The sequence below is a fragment of the Rhipicephalus microplus genome, chromosome 3 (genome assembly GCF_043290135.1).
Source record: "Rhipicephalus microplus isolate Deutch F79 chromosome 3, USDA_Rmic, whole genome shotgun sequence".
Taxonomy (NCBI): Eukaryota; Metazoa; Arthropoda; class Arachnida; order Ixodida; family Ixodidae; genus Rhipicephalus; species Rhipicephalus microplus.
Genome location: NC_134702.1, coordinates 157282425 through 157299505, shown reverse-complemented (window position 1 = coordinate 157299505; position 17081 = coordinate 157282425). Strand labels below are relative to the sequence as shown.

General features: G+C 45.8%; 1 protein-coding gene across 1 annotated transcript in view; it reads left to right on the top strand.

Annotated features, from left to right (window-relative positions):
• The first annotated feature begins 6132 nt into the window (after positions 1-6132).
• Positions 6133-17081, top strand: part of LOC119178761 (ras-related protein Rab-34) — a 65231-nt gene continuing 54282 nt past the window's right edge. The window contains exon 1 of the mRNA XM_075890375.1: positions 6133-7547. Coding sequence (XP_075746490.1) covers positions 7503-7547 — 45 coding nt within the window. The 5' untranslated portion in view covers positions 6133-7502. The remainder of the gene's footprint in view (positions 7548-17081) is intronic.

Here is a 17081-nt window from a genome sequence, read left to right as displayed (position 1 = left end):
AAGAAAGTGTGCGTGTGTCACCTCTCGTTTAGTTCTTGGAATCCTTGGAATGTACACTGGATGGCGGTGCTTCTATTTGCGTAATTTATGATGAAAAAATGCGATATGGTTGTACTTGGAGTGCTGACTAGATGTACGAACGGACAGACAGACAGATGCATGGACGGACGCAAAAATGGCGGCACGGACGGATGGACGCACGGATGGTCACACAGACGGACGCATGGACGAACGGATGCTTCGCCTTACTCTCCATCATTTACCCCGTGGATATGCTGATATGCAGCCAATTTTTTTTCACAATGTCTGCCCTCAGACACTCACGCGTAAACGGTACATACAGGTTTTAAATGCAAAGCATTTCTTAGCAATCTTAGGCGACTCTAAGCGTTACTATCTATCTATCTATCTATCTATCTCCCAATCTATCTATCTATCCACCTACGACCTTTAGCTCTCCTGGTTACTTCGATAATGGTATCAATACCAAACTTGGTATGGCATAACATGACTGTATGAAGAACTTATATGACACGTCATAACATGAAAATCATGACACGTATGGCATAAACGTCATGACTTACATTTCATGGTCCTGCAGCTCTTGCACTGGTTTCATTCACAAGACATGTTGCGAACTCGTATGGTATGGCATGATTGCATCGCGAACACAAGCGACAGACCCTAACATGAATATAATTAAATGCGTGTCATGTAACAAGATGTCTACATGCCACGCTCATGATGCGCTCACGGCCGTTTCGCTAGCGTCACATATACCAAATTCGGTATTACAGTACGTGAATGGATGATGAAGGAATGTGCAAACATGATAATCATGAGATACGTGTCATGAAACAACATGACTACATGCCACGCTCATGTTGCGCTAGTGACTGTTTACCTAGCTTCACACGTACCGAACTCGGTATTACGTGACGCGAATGGACGACATAGGGAAATGGCACATCCAAACATGGTAATCACGACATGCGTGTCATGTAACAACTTGACTACATGCCACACTCATAATGCTCTCGTGGCCGTTTCGCTAGCTTCACATATGCAAAAGTTTGTGTTACGTAACGCCAATGGATGACGAAGGTACGTGACTGGTGCAAACATGATAAGCATGGGATGCGTGTCATGTGACAACACGACTACACGCCACAGTATAGGCGCCAATACATTTCGACGTGACGCGATGCGTGTGCTCGCCAGCGTTCATTTCGTCGCGTCACACCGGCGTTCCCACGCCAGGCGCCGGTCCTGCCATATGCTCGCAGGCGCGCGCCACGCTGCGTTGCTTTGACGCATGCGTGTTTCAGCGCGTCCGGCGTCCCTTCGTCACGAAAAGAGGGAGACACAGTGTTGTCTGTGTAACGCATTGGCGCTAAATGCAGCATGTCACATTTTGCACCGGTTGCCGTCTGGCCGCGCCGACGGACGCTGGTCGCTTCTGGCGTCAGACTGTAGAGGGCTCGCGTTTTGCTAACGTTGCGTTGCTGTGCCCAGCGTGCGCGCGCATAAACGCTACATAGGAGTGTATTCGGACATTCGTGATTCGCTCGTGGCCATTTTGCTAGCTCCACATATACCAAATTTGGTGTTACGTGACTGCAACGGATGACGAAATATATAACTGGTGCAAACATGATAATCCTGACACGCGTGTCATGTAAGAACATGGCAACATACCACGCTCATAACGTGCTCGTGGCCGTTTCGCTAGCTCCACATATACTAAGTTTGGTATCACGTGACGTGAATAGATGACGAAGGTAAACGACACATCAAAACATGATAATCATGACCCGGAAGTTGTGTATGGTATAATTTACCTCCACCTCGTAACGTTGTGCTTCTTTTAAAGTGACATTTAAACATTTCTCATTCGTGCTTCTCATATCATCGATTCCCACTGTACATGGGATCTGCCTTTTTTTGTGTGTGTGAGCTCGGTTTGAAAGTTACTGTGTTTTAGTGACGGTGGCTGCACTATCCCGGCCTGTTTCGACGTAGTTTGATGGCCGCCCAAATGCGCCTACAAATCGCCGGATGGACTCGTTTTCGTCTTGACACCTGTCGAACATATTGCGTTAAGGAGACTCCTTCCAATACATGACATTTGTGTAGTGTTTTTAGGGGCGAAGCTCTTTATGGCGTGGGTCTGTCGCTCCTCCGTATGTATGTATGTATGTATGTATGTATGTATGTATGTATGTATGTATGTATGTATGTATGTATGTATGTATGTATGTATGTATGTATGTATGTATGTATGTATGTATGTATGTATGGCACATACCCGCTCTAGAGCGGGTATGTGCCACAGGTGTTGTGATATGGGAGATGGCGGTTCTTGGAGTGTTAACTAGGTGGACACGTGGATAGACGGATGGACGGACGGATAGATGGACGGATGGATGGACGCACGAGCGGGCGGACAGACGAATGGACGGACTCATGGACGGACGCATCGACAAACAGACGGGCGCATGGATTGACGCGCGGATGGTCGCGCGGACAGACGGAAGCAAGAACGAACGGACGGACGGAAGCACGGAGGGCTGACGGACGCTTCGCCTCAGTCATCATAGTTTACTCTGTGGATATGCTGTGATTTTCTTCCCAAAGCAGCCGCAAGTAACATCGTGTCTTTCTGGTAGGACATCTGCTTCATTTTTTTTTTTCATTCTTTTTTCAACGATTACCTCGCTTAGCCCAAAGACACTGCAACAGGCGGATTACAATGTTGAGAAAAACACACCATCATTTCTACAGCACAATTGCTCGTTGGATAAGTGACTCGTGTCTTTGAAAGAACGAACAAATACAAATTAGCAAAGAAATAATATCTTGTGCGGTACTGTTTAATTGTGAAACAATGTTCATTTCACAGAATGATATATTTAGGACTTTGAAGGTAATTTTCTTTTCGAATGTCGGTTTGTACAAGAGCTTTAGCTACAGTTTTTTTCGACGCTACGAGGGTAATTCCCATCCTAACTCATTTTTCATATTTTTTACAACTGCCATTTCTTGAGTACCGACTTAGGGCAAACTTTGCAGCTCTATTTTCTATTGTTTCAAGTTTGTAACTTAAAGTATCTTTCCAGGGGTCTCACACGGCACAAGCGTATTCAAGCATAGGTCGAATGTATGTTGAATACGCCGTCGATTTTAAACATGCCGCTGCATGTCTGAGGCCGCACTGTATAAAATTTAGTGACCCGGCGGCCATCGAAACATCTGAGTTAACGTGTACGTTCCGTGTACAGTCGACTGAAAAAGTTGACCTAAATATTTGATTGATATGTGGGGTTTAACGTCCTAAAACCAACATATTAGACGCCGTAGTGGAGGGCTCCGGAAATTTCGACCACCTGGGGTTCTTTAACGTGCACCAAAATCTGAGCACACGGGCATACAGCATTTCCGCCTTCATCGGAAATGCAGCCGACGCAGCCGGGATTCAATCCCGTGACCTGCGCGTTAGCAGCGGAGCACCTTAGCCACTAGACCAACACGGCGGGGCTGCACCTAAATATATATAATGCGTTTTTTTTGTTACTACACTTGCAGATTACGTACTCTGAAGCTAACTTGTTTTTTTTTGTTTTTCTTTTCGCGTGAAAGTAGCATGAATACATTTATTGGCATTTAATGTCATTTTCCACCTTGAACACCGTTCTTGAATGTGCGATAAGTTACTTTGAGGCAGGGCGACGTCGCTCTCGTGTCTAATTTTCCTGTACAAGACACAGTCATCTGCGGACAACCGTATATTAGAATCAATTCCTGAAGAACTGTTACTTATATATATTATAAATAAAAGTGGCCTAGGACTGAGCCCTATGGCACCCCTGGAGTGATGTTTACAAAGCCCAATTTTTCGCCATTTTGTACTACGCACTCTTGGTGGTCTGAAAGATAATTTTCTATTTACACCATAACTTCGCGGTCAATGTGTAGCTATTCAAGCTTACTCAAAAGAAAAGATTACGATACAGTGCCGAAAGCTTCTTGGAACTCCAGGCAAAGGCAATCGATTTTTCCGTCATTGTCTATTTCAAACATTTAGTCATGGTGAAATTCGATTGCGTTGTACAAGATAAGCCCTTACAAAACCCATGCCGTTGAGACGCCAGTAAGTTGTTTGCCGATAAATGTACAATTATTTTTTTATACATGCTCAGTGTATGGACGTAAGTAAAATAGGTCCATAGTTGCTTACGTCTCGTTTGGACCCATTTTCTTGAATAGGAACTGTATGTGCAATATTCTAGTCATCTGGAAGAGCACCGGAGGACAAAGACTTTAGGTAGATTACGTGCAGGTAAAAAGAAATTGACTCAGCACACTTCTTTAACACTCGAGGTGATATTCCGTCCGGTGAAATTGCTTTGTTATCTCAAAGCTTGTTGAGTAATGCCCTGATTCTATTTGCACTTATCTCTGCTGATTGCATTTTCGGCAAGAAACTTGTGCATTGCGAAGCACTGGAGGTATAATTAGGCAAGTAAACGGAAAGACAATAGCTGTTTAAACAGGTAGCTTTCTCAGTGTCATCTAATAACTTCTCATTATTGAAGATAATTTCGGTAATTATTAAGGTGTCTGCTTCATAGCCTTTCATATATTGCCAAAATGACTTTAAATTAGTTTTTATTTTGTGTCCGAGTTTTCCGAAAAGTGCCGCTTAGCCTCTTTTATATTGAGCTTGAACTCTCCAGTCGCGTCATTCAAGCTTTCAAAGTGACAATGGCAGTGCGTCGTTTTATATTTTAAATATGTGCGCCTTCTTTTCCTTACTATTCTTAAGATACTCGCAGTCATCCATGATCTGTTTCGCTTTCTAAGTCTACCGCTTTTGATACTGGAAATGTAGGTTTCCGTAAGATCTTTGAATATTTGCTTAAACTTATCCCATAATTCTTGTACGTCACGCAAACGTTCCTGGTTCGATCCTCAATGGGACTGAAAATTTTATTCTTTATTTTAGTTACTTATTTCTTGATTTTTCGCTCACGGACGATTATTCGCTCACAATTAATGGTGCCAACGCCGACGGCGGAATTTCTGTGGCACGAGCTCTCCAACGCCATCGCGTTAAAATCGAGACGGCCTGAACAACGACTAGACGGCCACAATGTTGTCCCGTACATTCATTTACACTTTGCTAAGACAGCACCTCGAGCACGCGTGTGAACTAGGCACTCAGCGCAGAGTATACGTCTGTGTTAACAACACCGTGGCCTTCAAAACGTCACGAGACAACGCGAAGGACTCTTTATCTCCTCTTCGTAATTTTAGTTCTTCCTTTACGCTGTCCCTTTGTTTTCCTGCGAAGAAAAATGAAGCCAGCTGTTTTGCTGAAAACTGGACAACAGGGTCTTGTGTACGCTGACCCAGCTACATGGGTCTGAAAAGGAAAGGAACCTTGAGTACGTTATTTGCGGCACATGGGTGCGCGCCGACCGAAGCGTTCGAGCGCGCCACCGCGTGGCGCAACGCGCTACAACCGGTGGCCCATAGCGACCCGCACAACGCCGACACAGCGTTACTGCTGTGGTTCCTAATTTTCTTGTGCGTGCGTGTACGCGCTAGAGCCGGCAAACTGTGAGCCACTGCATCGACCTTGGTTTCCAGGGACGCCTGAATCGATTGAACGACGCAGTTGGAGGAACACAACGTGTACACCATCTCCCGCAGTCTTTTCGTGCGAGCGCCATGACGTGAAAACTCGCGGTCGAAACACGCCGTCCCGAAGCTCAGCAGCTTTTACAGGGCAGCCCTTCACGCGACGTACCAAAAATACTGACGGGAAGCGTAGATGCGGCGAAGGGGGCGACGTCACGAACCAGACGACCGACCACGTGCGCAGCAGATGGTATTGATGTTCAAGGAGTGTTGTCGAGGAACCCATCCGGCAGAATACCCGAGTCTCAATAAGATACTATAAGAACAACGACGTTGCCATAGCAACGCGAATAGGTATACAACGCATTTGTGATGCATATATAAACAAGCATAAATTGTTCTGAACTGTAAGTTGCGCTGGTTTCGTTGTTAGGCCATGTAATTTTCTGTCACCTCAATAAAGCACGGGTATGCCCGTGACTTCTAATGACTTTATGTCAATGTGTCAGATTTGCGAGAATGATTTTGGGAATTTTGCCAGCTTGGTTGAGGTACATTTTAGTCAATTTTCTCTGGTTACGTCCGGAAGGGGCTAAACATTTTTAAAAGTGGTTGCTCGTGTCAGCCTCAATGTGAAGCCAAGTTCGGCAGTCAGTCGGTCGTCTGCTGCGGCGCTCTACGCGCGGAGCGCGCCGGCCGCGGTTTCGCATCGGGCCCGCAACTCCCACTCGTCCCACGCACGCTCGAGGGTCCCGAAAATAAGCGCTCCCGTTGTGTTAGGCGCGCCACGCGCCAACGAGCCGGCATTCAAGGGCTCCTCGCTCGGACCAGCCCCCTTTCAATACGTCGCCGCTGATGCGTCCCAGATCCTTGCGACAACGAAGAATAATAACGGACGAACAAAACAGGGGTGAAGCTTTCTTAAAAGGGCGAAGAAAGAGATTGAACGAGCCGACGCCGCCGGGAGCGCGACGAAAGCAAGGTCTGCTCTCTTTCTGAAGTCGCCCAAGGCGTAACGCCGTGCCAAGCCCGGAGCGCTGCACTCCGCACGGTCCGGACCGGATGTTCGTGGCGGGACCCTCCTGGCCAAAATTAAACCTTTTGTTGCGCTGTTTAGCTTCGCGTGCCGCTCACTCCTGCGTTAGAAGGGCGTCAGCACCACTACGAGCAGGGAGAGGCCAACCGCATCACTGGCGGTGTTGTTCGTCGGGCACCCCAGCCACGCAGGCGTCGTTATTCGGTGGTGCTTGAACCGTGACGCGAGAGAGAGGGAACGCCCGACGCCGTGGGCAGGCCCTATGCGTCACAACGCCGCTGCCACTGCTCCGGAATCGGTTTAAATGACTTCCCAGCAGGTGGGTAGGTAGGTGGAACAATTCGTGCACCAGCCGAACCGCGCGCGCGCCACGCGATTTGCGTTTTTCCCCGCGCATGTGAACCTGCGCGCTCGGGACGAAGTTATCCAGGCTGCCGCCCCTCGACTCTGACCACCTTCTGCGAACCACTTCGGAGGTCATCACTTAACCAGGAGCACGCAACAGCTGAGCAAGGAAGGAAGGAGGCGCAACTGTTACGTGCATCTCCCCCTCTCTCTTTCTTTCGCCCTTTCCCGTTAACTCTCGGTGTCGTCCGGCGTGCCCCCGTGGTCAGGTGCGGAAAACCCCCCTTCCTTTTAAAAGAGCGGCAGACAAATGAGCGCGCCTCCAGTGCGTGTTTTGCTTCCGTGCGTTCGGGGTGTCGTGGATTGATTCATCGTGGATGCGACGAGAAAGAAAATAGAGTTAAAAGCAAAACTTCACCGTCTCGTCGAGTGGCTTGCGTGTGGCGCGTGTGGCCTAGAGGCAAACCAAGTTGCTTCGATGAGGATTGACAGCGAGGGCAGCGGGATCGAACACTTCCCACAGGTGAGATACGGAAATTTGCCTCTCATATACGCCATCCAGCACATTCGAAATGGTTTAGAAGATGCTTGGCGTCACAATTCTTTACACACAGTACTGATGCTTCCCTACGTTGGTGATGTGTATAGGTACTTGTACGTTCCGTGTTTCCGTGTCCTTTTTTTTTTCTTTCGTGTAATTTATCGCATTTATTAGTGTCACATGCGCGTGTTCTTTCTTTTTATGTCGTCGTCATTTCGTTTTGTTTTATTCAACACTGTTTCAGGCGTCACTGTTTGGTTCAATCACTTCCCTCTGATTTTTACGGAACCTGCTTTATGTAGTTTCAGCCAATTATATTTGCGAATTTTTCATGCCAAACGACTTCCTAACAAGAAAACAAAAAAAAACGTTTTTGATTGATCAATTTTCGTATGTACGAGACCGAAGATAAATTTCGGTAGCAAAATGAAGAGTTGTTTTAGAAACCATGATGAATGGCTGCCATAGACAGTACAAGAATGTGAACTGCCAACAAAAGGGTTCATTGGGAAATGCTATATGTGCACTGCTCAGTGGTTGCAGGAGTTGTAAGAATAGTAACGGTGAAGAGAACAGGGAGGGGGCAGCTTCGTAGACTCGACTTGCGTGTGTCGGTCTGAACACCTCGTTTTTGTGTCATGACGAACCGACGTTAGCAACTATCAATCGAGCTGTCTAGGGACTTTCTGTCCGTCACTGTACTAAAAAAGAAAGCACAATGCAGGAAGGTACTTATTGGGAAATTGTTGCTCCTTGTACCCCCATTCTGCAATTTGCACTTTTTCTTATTCAAGCAAACACACTCACGCACGCATAAAACAGTGAGCTTATTCATTGAGACAACATTTCGCTTTACCCCAGTGGTAATTCACCACTTTGTTTGGTTGTCATTCAAAGTCATCTCTAAAATGAAGGTCTTTCCATATGATCCGCAATTTCGATCCGCTGCAAGCGGAAATCCTTTTGTGCCTGCAAACTTTCAAAATTTCATAGTTCCACCTAACACTCTAACGTCCTCGGCTGTGCTTCTGAGCTCTAGGTATTCATTTCGCGCTTCCATCTGAACACCAGTTGTCAGTGTTGCGGATAACGGGACCCACGCAGCTGCAATTATTGCGCTTAATTTCGACTTTTTGGCTACCCTTTTTCATTAGTTTGTAAGGACCTTGAGTAACCTCTCTAAGTGTGCAACAGCTTGAGAACAACCAATGACTTGAAAGTTTCTTCTCGCTTCTGACATCATGATGATTGAAAATGACATAAACCTTGCTGCTAACATTTTTTTTTCATCTAAGAAAGCACGATGTGACAAGAGTAGGGATATAATTTGGTGGTGCAGAGGATTCACAGTTTCTTAAACATTTTGTTTCTGTTATTCTTTAAAACTTTGTTTTAGGAAAAATGCTTGCAATATGTGTCCCTGCTTCTATAGCTGCCAAACGGGACACCTGTGAGGACGTCCACAAGTATCATTCCGGTGATATAAACCCTCTCTGCCTTCGGAATCCTTTGCATGATGGCGTCTGCTTGGAGTGTAAGCGTATAATTCTCGAAAATTGCTGCATATAATTTGTAGTTCTAGTTCTAAGCGCGAAGGCGTTAGGAAAGAATGTGGTTCAGCGAACTCAAGGAGGGTGTTGAGGGGGCTGTTGGTGGGACATTATTTTAGGAACCTGAACTGCGCTGGGCATGACGCATCATAGAAGAAAGGACGAATGTAGACGATTTTTTTTTTATTCAGATACCCTAAAGGCCCCAAAGGGCATTACATAGGGGGGGGGGAGAACAATGTGTTGAGTACATTTCAATTCAAGAGCAAACACAGTCAAGAGCGGGCATGTAACAAAAAACGGTAGAAAAGCAAACAAACAAACAAAAATAAATGGAAAAGAAATTCAAAGCAAGCGCACATATATAGTACAGTGTTCATGGCTCTGATAATAAAAATCGCTTCAAGTGGCTTACAAACAAATCGTGATATACTGTTCACAGGAAGAATGAAATGTGAAATGAATTTGAAAAAAAAAATCAAGCGAAAATACGCACACCTTTCACAACTAGGGGGAGGAAAAGAAATAAAAGAAGACAGGGACGTTAGCGAGTCCTCAGACCGGCTGGCTACCTTGCGCAGGGGAACTACGTTTAAGCGCAATAATCTACTTGTGCTTTCAAACATCTAGTTTTGCCTATGGCTATCCATGCACTGAAAGCGTATGGTGTTTTCTTTCAAATACATTCTTTACTGTTGTTTTTTCAAGACGACATTTGTCGACAAATACTCCGTTTATTGTGATTTACTACACACAGTTACTTGAAAAAGTTAATTATCTGCTAATTTTCCTACCTTCACTTTTTGCTAATTTCTGGTTGTTCTTAACACGCTGTCTAATTGGTTTTATTTCATCCGTCAACCTTCATAAAAGGCGCCTTGCTTAGATAGGTAACGGAAGTGGTTTAACACATAAAGCGACCACGTCTTCAATATTACTGGCAACACTCCGGGTCACATTTTCAAAGCTTTTTGTTCAAGAGAGCTCCACATTCATGGATAGATTTTGATAATGACTTCAGTGGGTCCTGCGTTTCCCGAGCAGCAACGTTTTGTTAATATGGGTGCCGTTTTTCCAAACAGCAAAGAAAATGGAAAAAGATGCCCATCAAAGCGTAAGGAAGAATAATTGTTTGACTCAATGCAATAAGCACATAGAAAATAGATAGATAGATTGATTGATATGTGGGGTATATTGTCCCAAAACCACCATATGATTATGAGAGATGCCGTAGCGGAGGGCTCCGAAAATTTCGACCACCTGGGGTTCCTTAACGTGCACCCAAATCTGAGTACACGGGCCTACAGCATTTCCTCCTCCAACAAAAATGCAGCCGCCACAGCCGGGATTCGATCCCGCGACATACAATACAGAGAGTGCCCAAAATGACAAAAAACGGCGCAGGTGAGCTTTGAACTGACGCGACTGCTCTAGAGGACCACCTAAACGATACAGTGAATGAGTTTAGATTGATAATGTGATCTATGGGAACTTGAATGTCGCTTATCTTACCATCGTAAGTTCATTATAAGGCGAGAAAAAACGGTTACAGTACCCTTTTAAATTTCGAGCCTAAATTTTCGCGTGCGACGTCAAAGATTTTAAAGTGTATTTGTGGCATTTCCCCTGGCATAGGCTTGGCGAAACTTCCCGTCACTTGGTATTTTGAGTGCTTGAAAGAACTATACTTCCTACTGCGCAGGGAACGTTTCGGAAAGACAGCTAGGACAAAGTATGCTCTGTCCTATCTGTCTTCTTTCCTAAACGTTCCCTGCGCACTAAAAAAAGTACATTTCTTTCAAAAATGAGATAGCAACCATCCCAGGTAGCGACTCTCATGCAGGGTATTTCATGTCTTTAACCCGATCAATAGGCAACGAGTTTCATCTTTAACTGTTAGGAGCTGTCCTTCGCAAACACCGCCAAGTGTATGCCGTTTGGTGTAGGAATTTCAAGGTGGCGTCAACCCACGCATATTCTTTTTGCGTGTTTTTTGGCTTATCAAGCGTCTGCTGGCGCTGAGAGTGGTGATTTTGGAATTGTAAAAGAGTAATGTACCATTATAAGCAAAACCGTTTATCTTTTTGGTGTCCCATTAAACATTGGTATGTTTTTTACAAAGCCAATTAATCTCGTCGACCTTTAACAAACTTTCTGTGTGCCTGGTAGGGTAGCTAACGGAGCCAAGCTTGGTTAACTTCCCTGCCTTTTTTCTCTCTTTCTCTCTCTTTGTCCGCGCATCTTTGCAAATTAAGCTGATTGAGCATTACCGTCCTCCCCCCATTCGCACCCCTACGCCATACATATATCTACCTTTATATGTGTTGTGGGTGGCTATGAAATAACTGTTTTCTGGATACGGTTAGCTAAAAAAGAAAGTTGCCTAAAAATTGAATTCTTTATGTACATATGTGACGATTTTTTCTTCTCTGATTCCGTTGTCTGAAAGCCATCGACTTGTGTTCCCGTCTATTTTCCCCATTTTTCAATAATCATCCGCAACATGTTCAATCATTGTACTTGAGGTCAGGTTGCTGCGAGCGTCGGAAATCGCAGATGGCTGAAATGAAGACACATGGACAGCTCATGCAGAATGACTGACGTTTTTCTGCAGTAATACTGACAACACGCATTCCAATGTACGAACTTTCACCTCTCCATCTACGAGGTGTGCCCACTTGTGATTAATGATTTTTTAGGTGACGCTACTTTTGACACGAGTATCCCCAATGTGCACGACGTAATACATGCGCTGTTCACTTACCCTTCTACTTGAATGCACTAAACGGCCATCTTAAAAAAAAAGACCAGTAACTGAAACAAAACTGCATTTAAGTACAAACTCGGGGAGCACGTTTTGATAATCGTGCCACCATCTGAAATTTTTTAGAGTCCGTGCCCTGCAAACTCAACGACAGCGCTTCGTAGAAAGCAATACTCATCGTAAAGTAACTAACCGAAAGTTACATTAAATAATGATATTTCGTTAATTGATCATGCATTGAGGGTTTGTGTGCTAATAATTACAGTCACTGTAAGTAATGGAGCTCATTGACGTCATTTAATACTGTAACATGCCATCGAAAAAAAAGTAGACCTTATTGTCTAAAGAAAGACACCATATATAATTATATTGCGAGGAAAGAGAAGGGCTTTTGTCTGTGGCTGCGCTGCTCTTTCAGCGGTAACTCGCCACTGCAGACCTCCATATCGCACCCGACTCGGCAGGAGTGGGACGGTTCACCACCTCGCGTTGCGTGCACGTGCAAGAAAGTGCATCGCTGCAAGCAGTCTATATATAAAGCCGCGTGGGACGCTCGCGTCTTTCAACCCTCTCCACTCTGTGCTGCCTTCACTTTTCTTCGTTTTTCCTTCAACTCCTCGTTTGCCTTTAAATGCTGTTGGCACGCAGTGTAGCCTGTGTAGCCTGCACTGCGCTTGAGTAAAGAGTTCTAAGGGCATGAACGTTTGGTATAAGACGCACTATTTGCTCGCATCCGGGGCTTCACCGGTGGGTGTTATTCGAAAAAAAAAATCGCTAAAGATGATTTTGGTGCGCGCTTTCGATCATACTTTAGTTTTATCCTTCAAAATATCATCACTTTCTAGTTGTTGATTACAACGATGATGAGCTTCACAAAGTGACCGCCTACGAATGAACAGCTGCCGAAACGACAAAAAAAAAAACACTTGTATTTTGATACCTAATAAGGGCGTGTTATAGGCCAGACTTTCTGAGTCACAATGTAGGTTCCTATTCGGGTATAGGTCACGAGTTTCGGTGATTTTCAATGTCAATGGGTCCTATTTAGAGCGACGCCAACTACAGATGAAGTTGTTTTCAAATGCTGAAAAAAAGTTTTTCGAAAATAGTTAGTTGATCATCTCTACGTGGCCGGTATAGTAGAGTAGACCAGTTCAACTGTTGTCTCGGTTTATGTATTTACTTTCTTATTTATTCAGTTTTGAGCGAGAGTTGTTATTTTGTCGGACTATAGCATCTCACTGAGCAACAAGTACACGCCTACTGTACGCGACGGTGGGTGAACTTATATTAGCTTATCTCGTTATGTAGTGAACAAGTGTACTCATGTAAGCTTGCGAAAAGCCACTCGGCCAGCATAAAGCCCAATTTAGTGCTAACAAAGAACCCCAAATTTTGTCTTGCTGTCCGTGCATGACTTGTAGAAAGGCTGCGTCGACAGAAGCGACTCGCCAATATAATGCAGTGGTTGTTAAAAAATTTTGATTTTTCGACAAATGCCATTCAAGCCACATATGAATTCATGTTACCACTTTATACGCGCCAGAGAACGTGCTCGAAGTGTGCGAACATTGCAGCTAAATTTCTGCACGCTCCGCATGTACTGACAAGATGAATCTTTGCAAATGTTGCGAGAAGACAGAGCCAGCAGTTGTCGCTGTAGTCTAACATATTGTTTCCTAACAGGTGTTCTCAGTAGCGTTCTGCGCTATATCTACGTGAGCCATTTGATGAAACGCAGGAAGCTCCCACGTTGTAACTCTCTGCGCAATGCGTCAACGTTGGCCAGCGCCAAGGCAATGCGTCGCGACACGGAACAACTGTGCCTGTTGAGTCACGCACTGCCGCCAGCTCAGGCGTACAATATGCTGCGGTGGTACGGTAGGTGTCTGCATACATTCCACATGAAGATGCACACGCACAGCACAGACACAGGTGCATGCCACGGATACATTCACGGACACTTGTGCAACAGGCGCGAGCTCACAGAGAGCCTTTTAAGGCGAAAGCCTCAGATGCTTCATCAAACTTGAAAATTCACCATCGGCGTCCCGCGGTGTCGGCGTCAATACGAGTGAAGGAAATATAACGTGATGACGACTCCATACGACGTCACTGTGGCTTCTGGTGCCGTGTCGACGTCATCAAGTCACACTTGGCGAAAGGTGGGCCGATTATTCAGGCCGCGCGAAACAAGGTGAGGGGCATAAAGCGTGCAACCTCTCCAATATTGGAGGCAGTTTATGTAATAAAACCAGGTTAAGGAAACAAAACTTTTATAAGAGAGCATGAGATGATGATTACATAGACTGATAGAAGAAGAAGAAGAAGCTGGCTTCAACCTTCGAGTAGGTTTAAGTGAATGCCTGTCGGCTTTTTTTCCTAAACGGTATAGTGAAGAACACTAGCAAACGAACACGCAAGTACACATTGTCAGCAGACCTTAGGATATGGAATGAAGTGTTGCGTGCCATGATGACTGTGCCACATACTATAGCGGGGGAGTTGCGGCAAGCTTTCGTGACCTACTGGGAATCATTAACATGCACCTGAAACAGTCAACAAGGCCGCGATGCAACTACGTCCCTATTGAATGAGGGCATCATAGCCGCGAATCGAAGCCACGTCCTCGAGCTTAGTGCCGCAGCTCCACAGCCACTCAACTATACAAGTCGGGTTTCTCAGCAGATACGAAAACGTGCTGAAACAGACATAGAAAGTAAACATTTTACAGATGCCGGTCCGGTTCGGCATGCAATCTGAGAAATAATTTATTGGACAACTCCAACCAATGTATGGAAAAATAGACGCTAAGGCCACACATGAACTAACACGCGCATTCTTGCACATAAGCGCACACGAACTCACTCGCTTTCCAACACAAACACGTGCGTACAGACACAAGCACGCAGTCACGGTGGCGCACCGGCAGCGCCATCACGTGGCGTGCGGCCATATCCGGAGGAGCAGCGCAATGCCAAAAGTTTCGCTCTCGCGTTACGCCACACCGGAGTCGGCTAGATGTGCTTGAGAGGGCGTCCGGAATTACCGAAATGCGCTTCCGCGCATTGTCCCGCGCACGAGTGGAAGCGGGGAGACATCAACCATGATACACCATCCGCCCAGATGTCGCCGGCCGTCCCCGCGTTTCGTTTAACCTTTGTTTTATCGCGCGCTAAAGTGCAGGCGAGGGAGTGGAATGCGAAACACTGGGGACATATTGTTGCTGTGCTTCTAGCAGAGCGGCAGCGCTTTGTACACGGAAGCTTGTGAAATTGGCGCACAGAAAAATGAATGCAGTGGCAGTAAAGGACTCGTTAAGAGAGTGGGAGGGAGTGATAAAAGTAGGGGAAAGATAGGAAGGTTAACTATAGTATACAGAGGATACTTGCGGTCGGCTTCCCTATTCTGAGTAGCAAGAAAGAGGGCATTAATGAATGAAAAAATTGCCCGCAGCTTCCCTCGGGGGAACACTGAGGAGGATGCGGAGCATATAATTGGTTAACGGGGTGTTAAAGTGCGACTTACTTGGGTCGATGGCTAAATTGATTAACGTGGTTGTGAAATGGGGTGTTAAATTGCGACTTACTTGGGTCAATGGCTAAATTGGTTAACGTTGTTGTAGGAGGGGGTGTTAAATGAGTGAACACGTACACACGTATGCGAAAGGGCCGCGCTGGTCGAAGGGACGTCGATCATTGTGTTTGTGGATTCGTTGGAATTCATTTCACCGCGACCTTGGACGTCGACGCGCCGTACAAACCAACAGACGAGCGGCAACTGAGCGAGCGAGCACCGACCTTGAGTATATATACAGCGCGACGGCGCATGCACTGTCAGCTGTTGAATGTTCTCGAAGCGCGACGGCGCATGCGCGTCCACTGGAGAATCAGGAGAATTGTAGATGTCGAACGCGGTGTGTAGAGGAGGAAGGGTGCACAGATGGTGGAGGAGTGAAACGCGCGCGGTGTGTAGAGGAGGAAGGGATGCACAGATGGTGGAAGAAGGAGGAGGAAGCTTGCGGACGGCGCCGCATTACAAGCCTCGAGTATTAGATGCTCCGCATCTAAAAAAGACAAAAGTGTTTGACGACGCCAAACAGACATAAGGACTAGGGCAACGTACAAATAATGCACAAGATTGTCAAATGATCATTCTAGTAGCGATCTGTCACTCAGTCCAATTTTTTCGAGAAACACCACATCCGACGTTCATATAAAATCCACACTGACAGTATACTGCCCTCTAACACAACCTAATGGGAGAAACGAAACAGTTTTTTGGTGCATGCTGAGGTTTTATCAGAAAGCTTGCCGCTCACATAGAGGCCCGAATGCCCATTGTTTAGAAGCGCTACCGTAGGACGGTTGGAAAAGTGAACTGCTTCGCCTGCCGTCACGTGATTGACCAGAGTCGGGCTTGCGTTAGAGAAACAGCGAGTTTGGCAATCACGCCATGCCACACATATGGGCTTGCTTTTCTGACCGTTGCAAGCGCTTTGTACACTTTCTACTTGCACCAAACTGTCGCATTCGATTCTCTGCTTTCATACGTTCTACGGGCGGCTACGGCTTCTCAAAATTGTTCAATCAAAACAATTACACAATAGAAAAATGTGGTGAAGTTCAGCAATGTATATTGTAGTACCATCTACAGCGGATCACTTGGTGAAGAAAGCTGAAGTCACGTGCTTATTTGGGACACGAGTACATAGAATGGTCATATAGGCAACTGAAGAGTCGGGCAAGCGTCGACGTAGTGTCCATGTAGCAGTCATGCGGCAATTTAGCGGAGCTCTAGGACGCGGGTTTGATTTGGGGCCTCGGCAGTACCCATAAAAGTGATTTAATTGTAAAAATGAAAGAAAAACATCTCGAGTGGTACCGGTTTTGTAGTATCTTAAAAATGAAGATGAGAATTTCTTCTGGCTTGTCTCGCTACTGACTTTGTCATCATCCGGACACTCATCACAGAAACGCTTAATTAAAGAAATGATTTATGCATCGAGGTCTATCCGTGCGTAGCACCTGCCACGGTGCACGGTCAAGTCGTTGTGTTGCTCATCTGCTGTTCCTAAAGTAGCGGGCTCGAATGCAGGCCAGGTTGTCGGTATTTTCGATGGAGGTGGAAACGCTTGAAGCCTGTGTGCTTAGATTAAGGCATACGTTAACCCTAGGTGATCGAAATTTCTCGAGCCTTTCC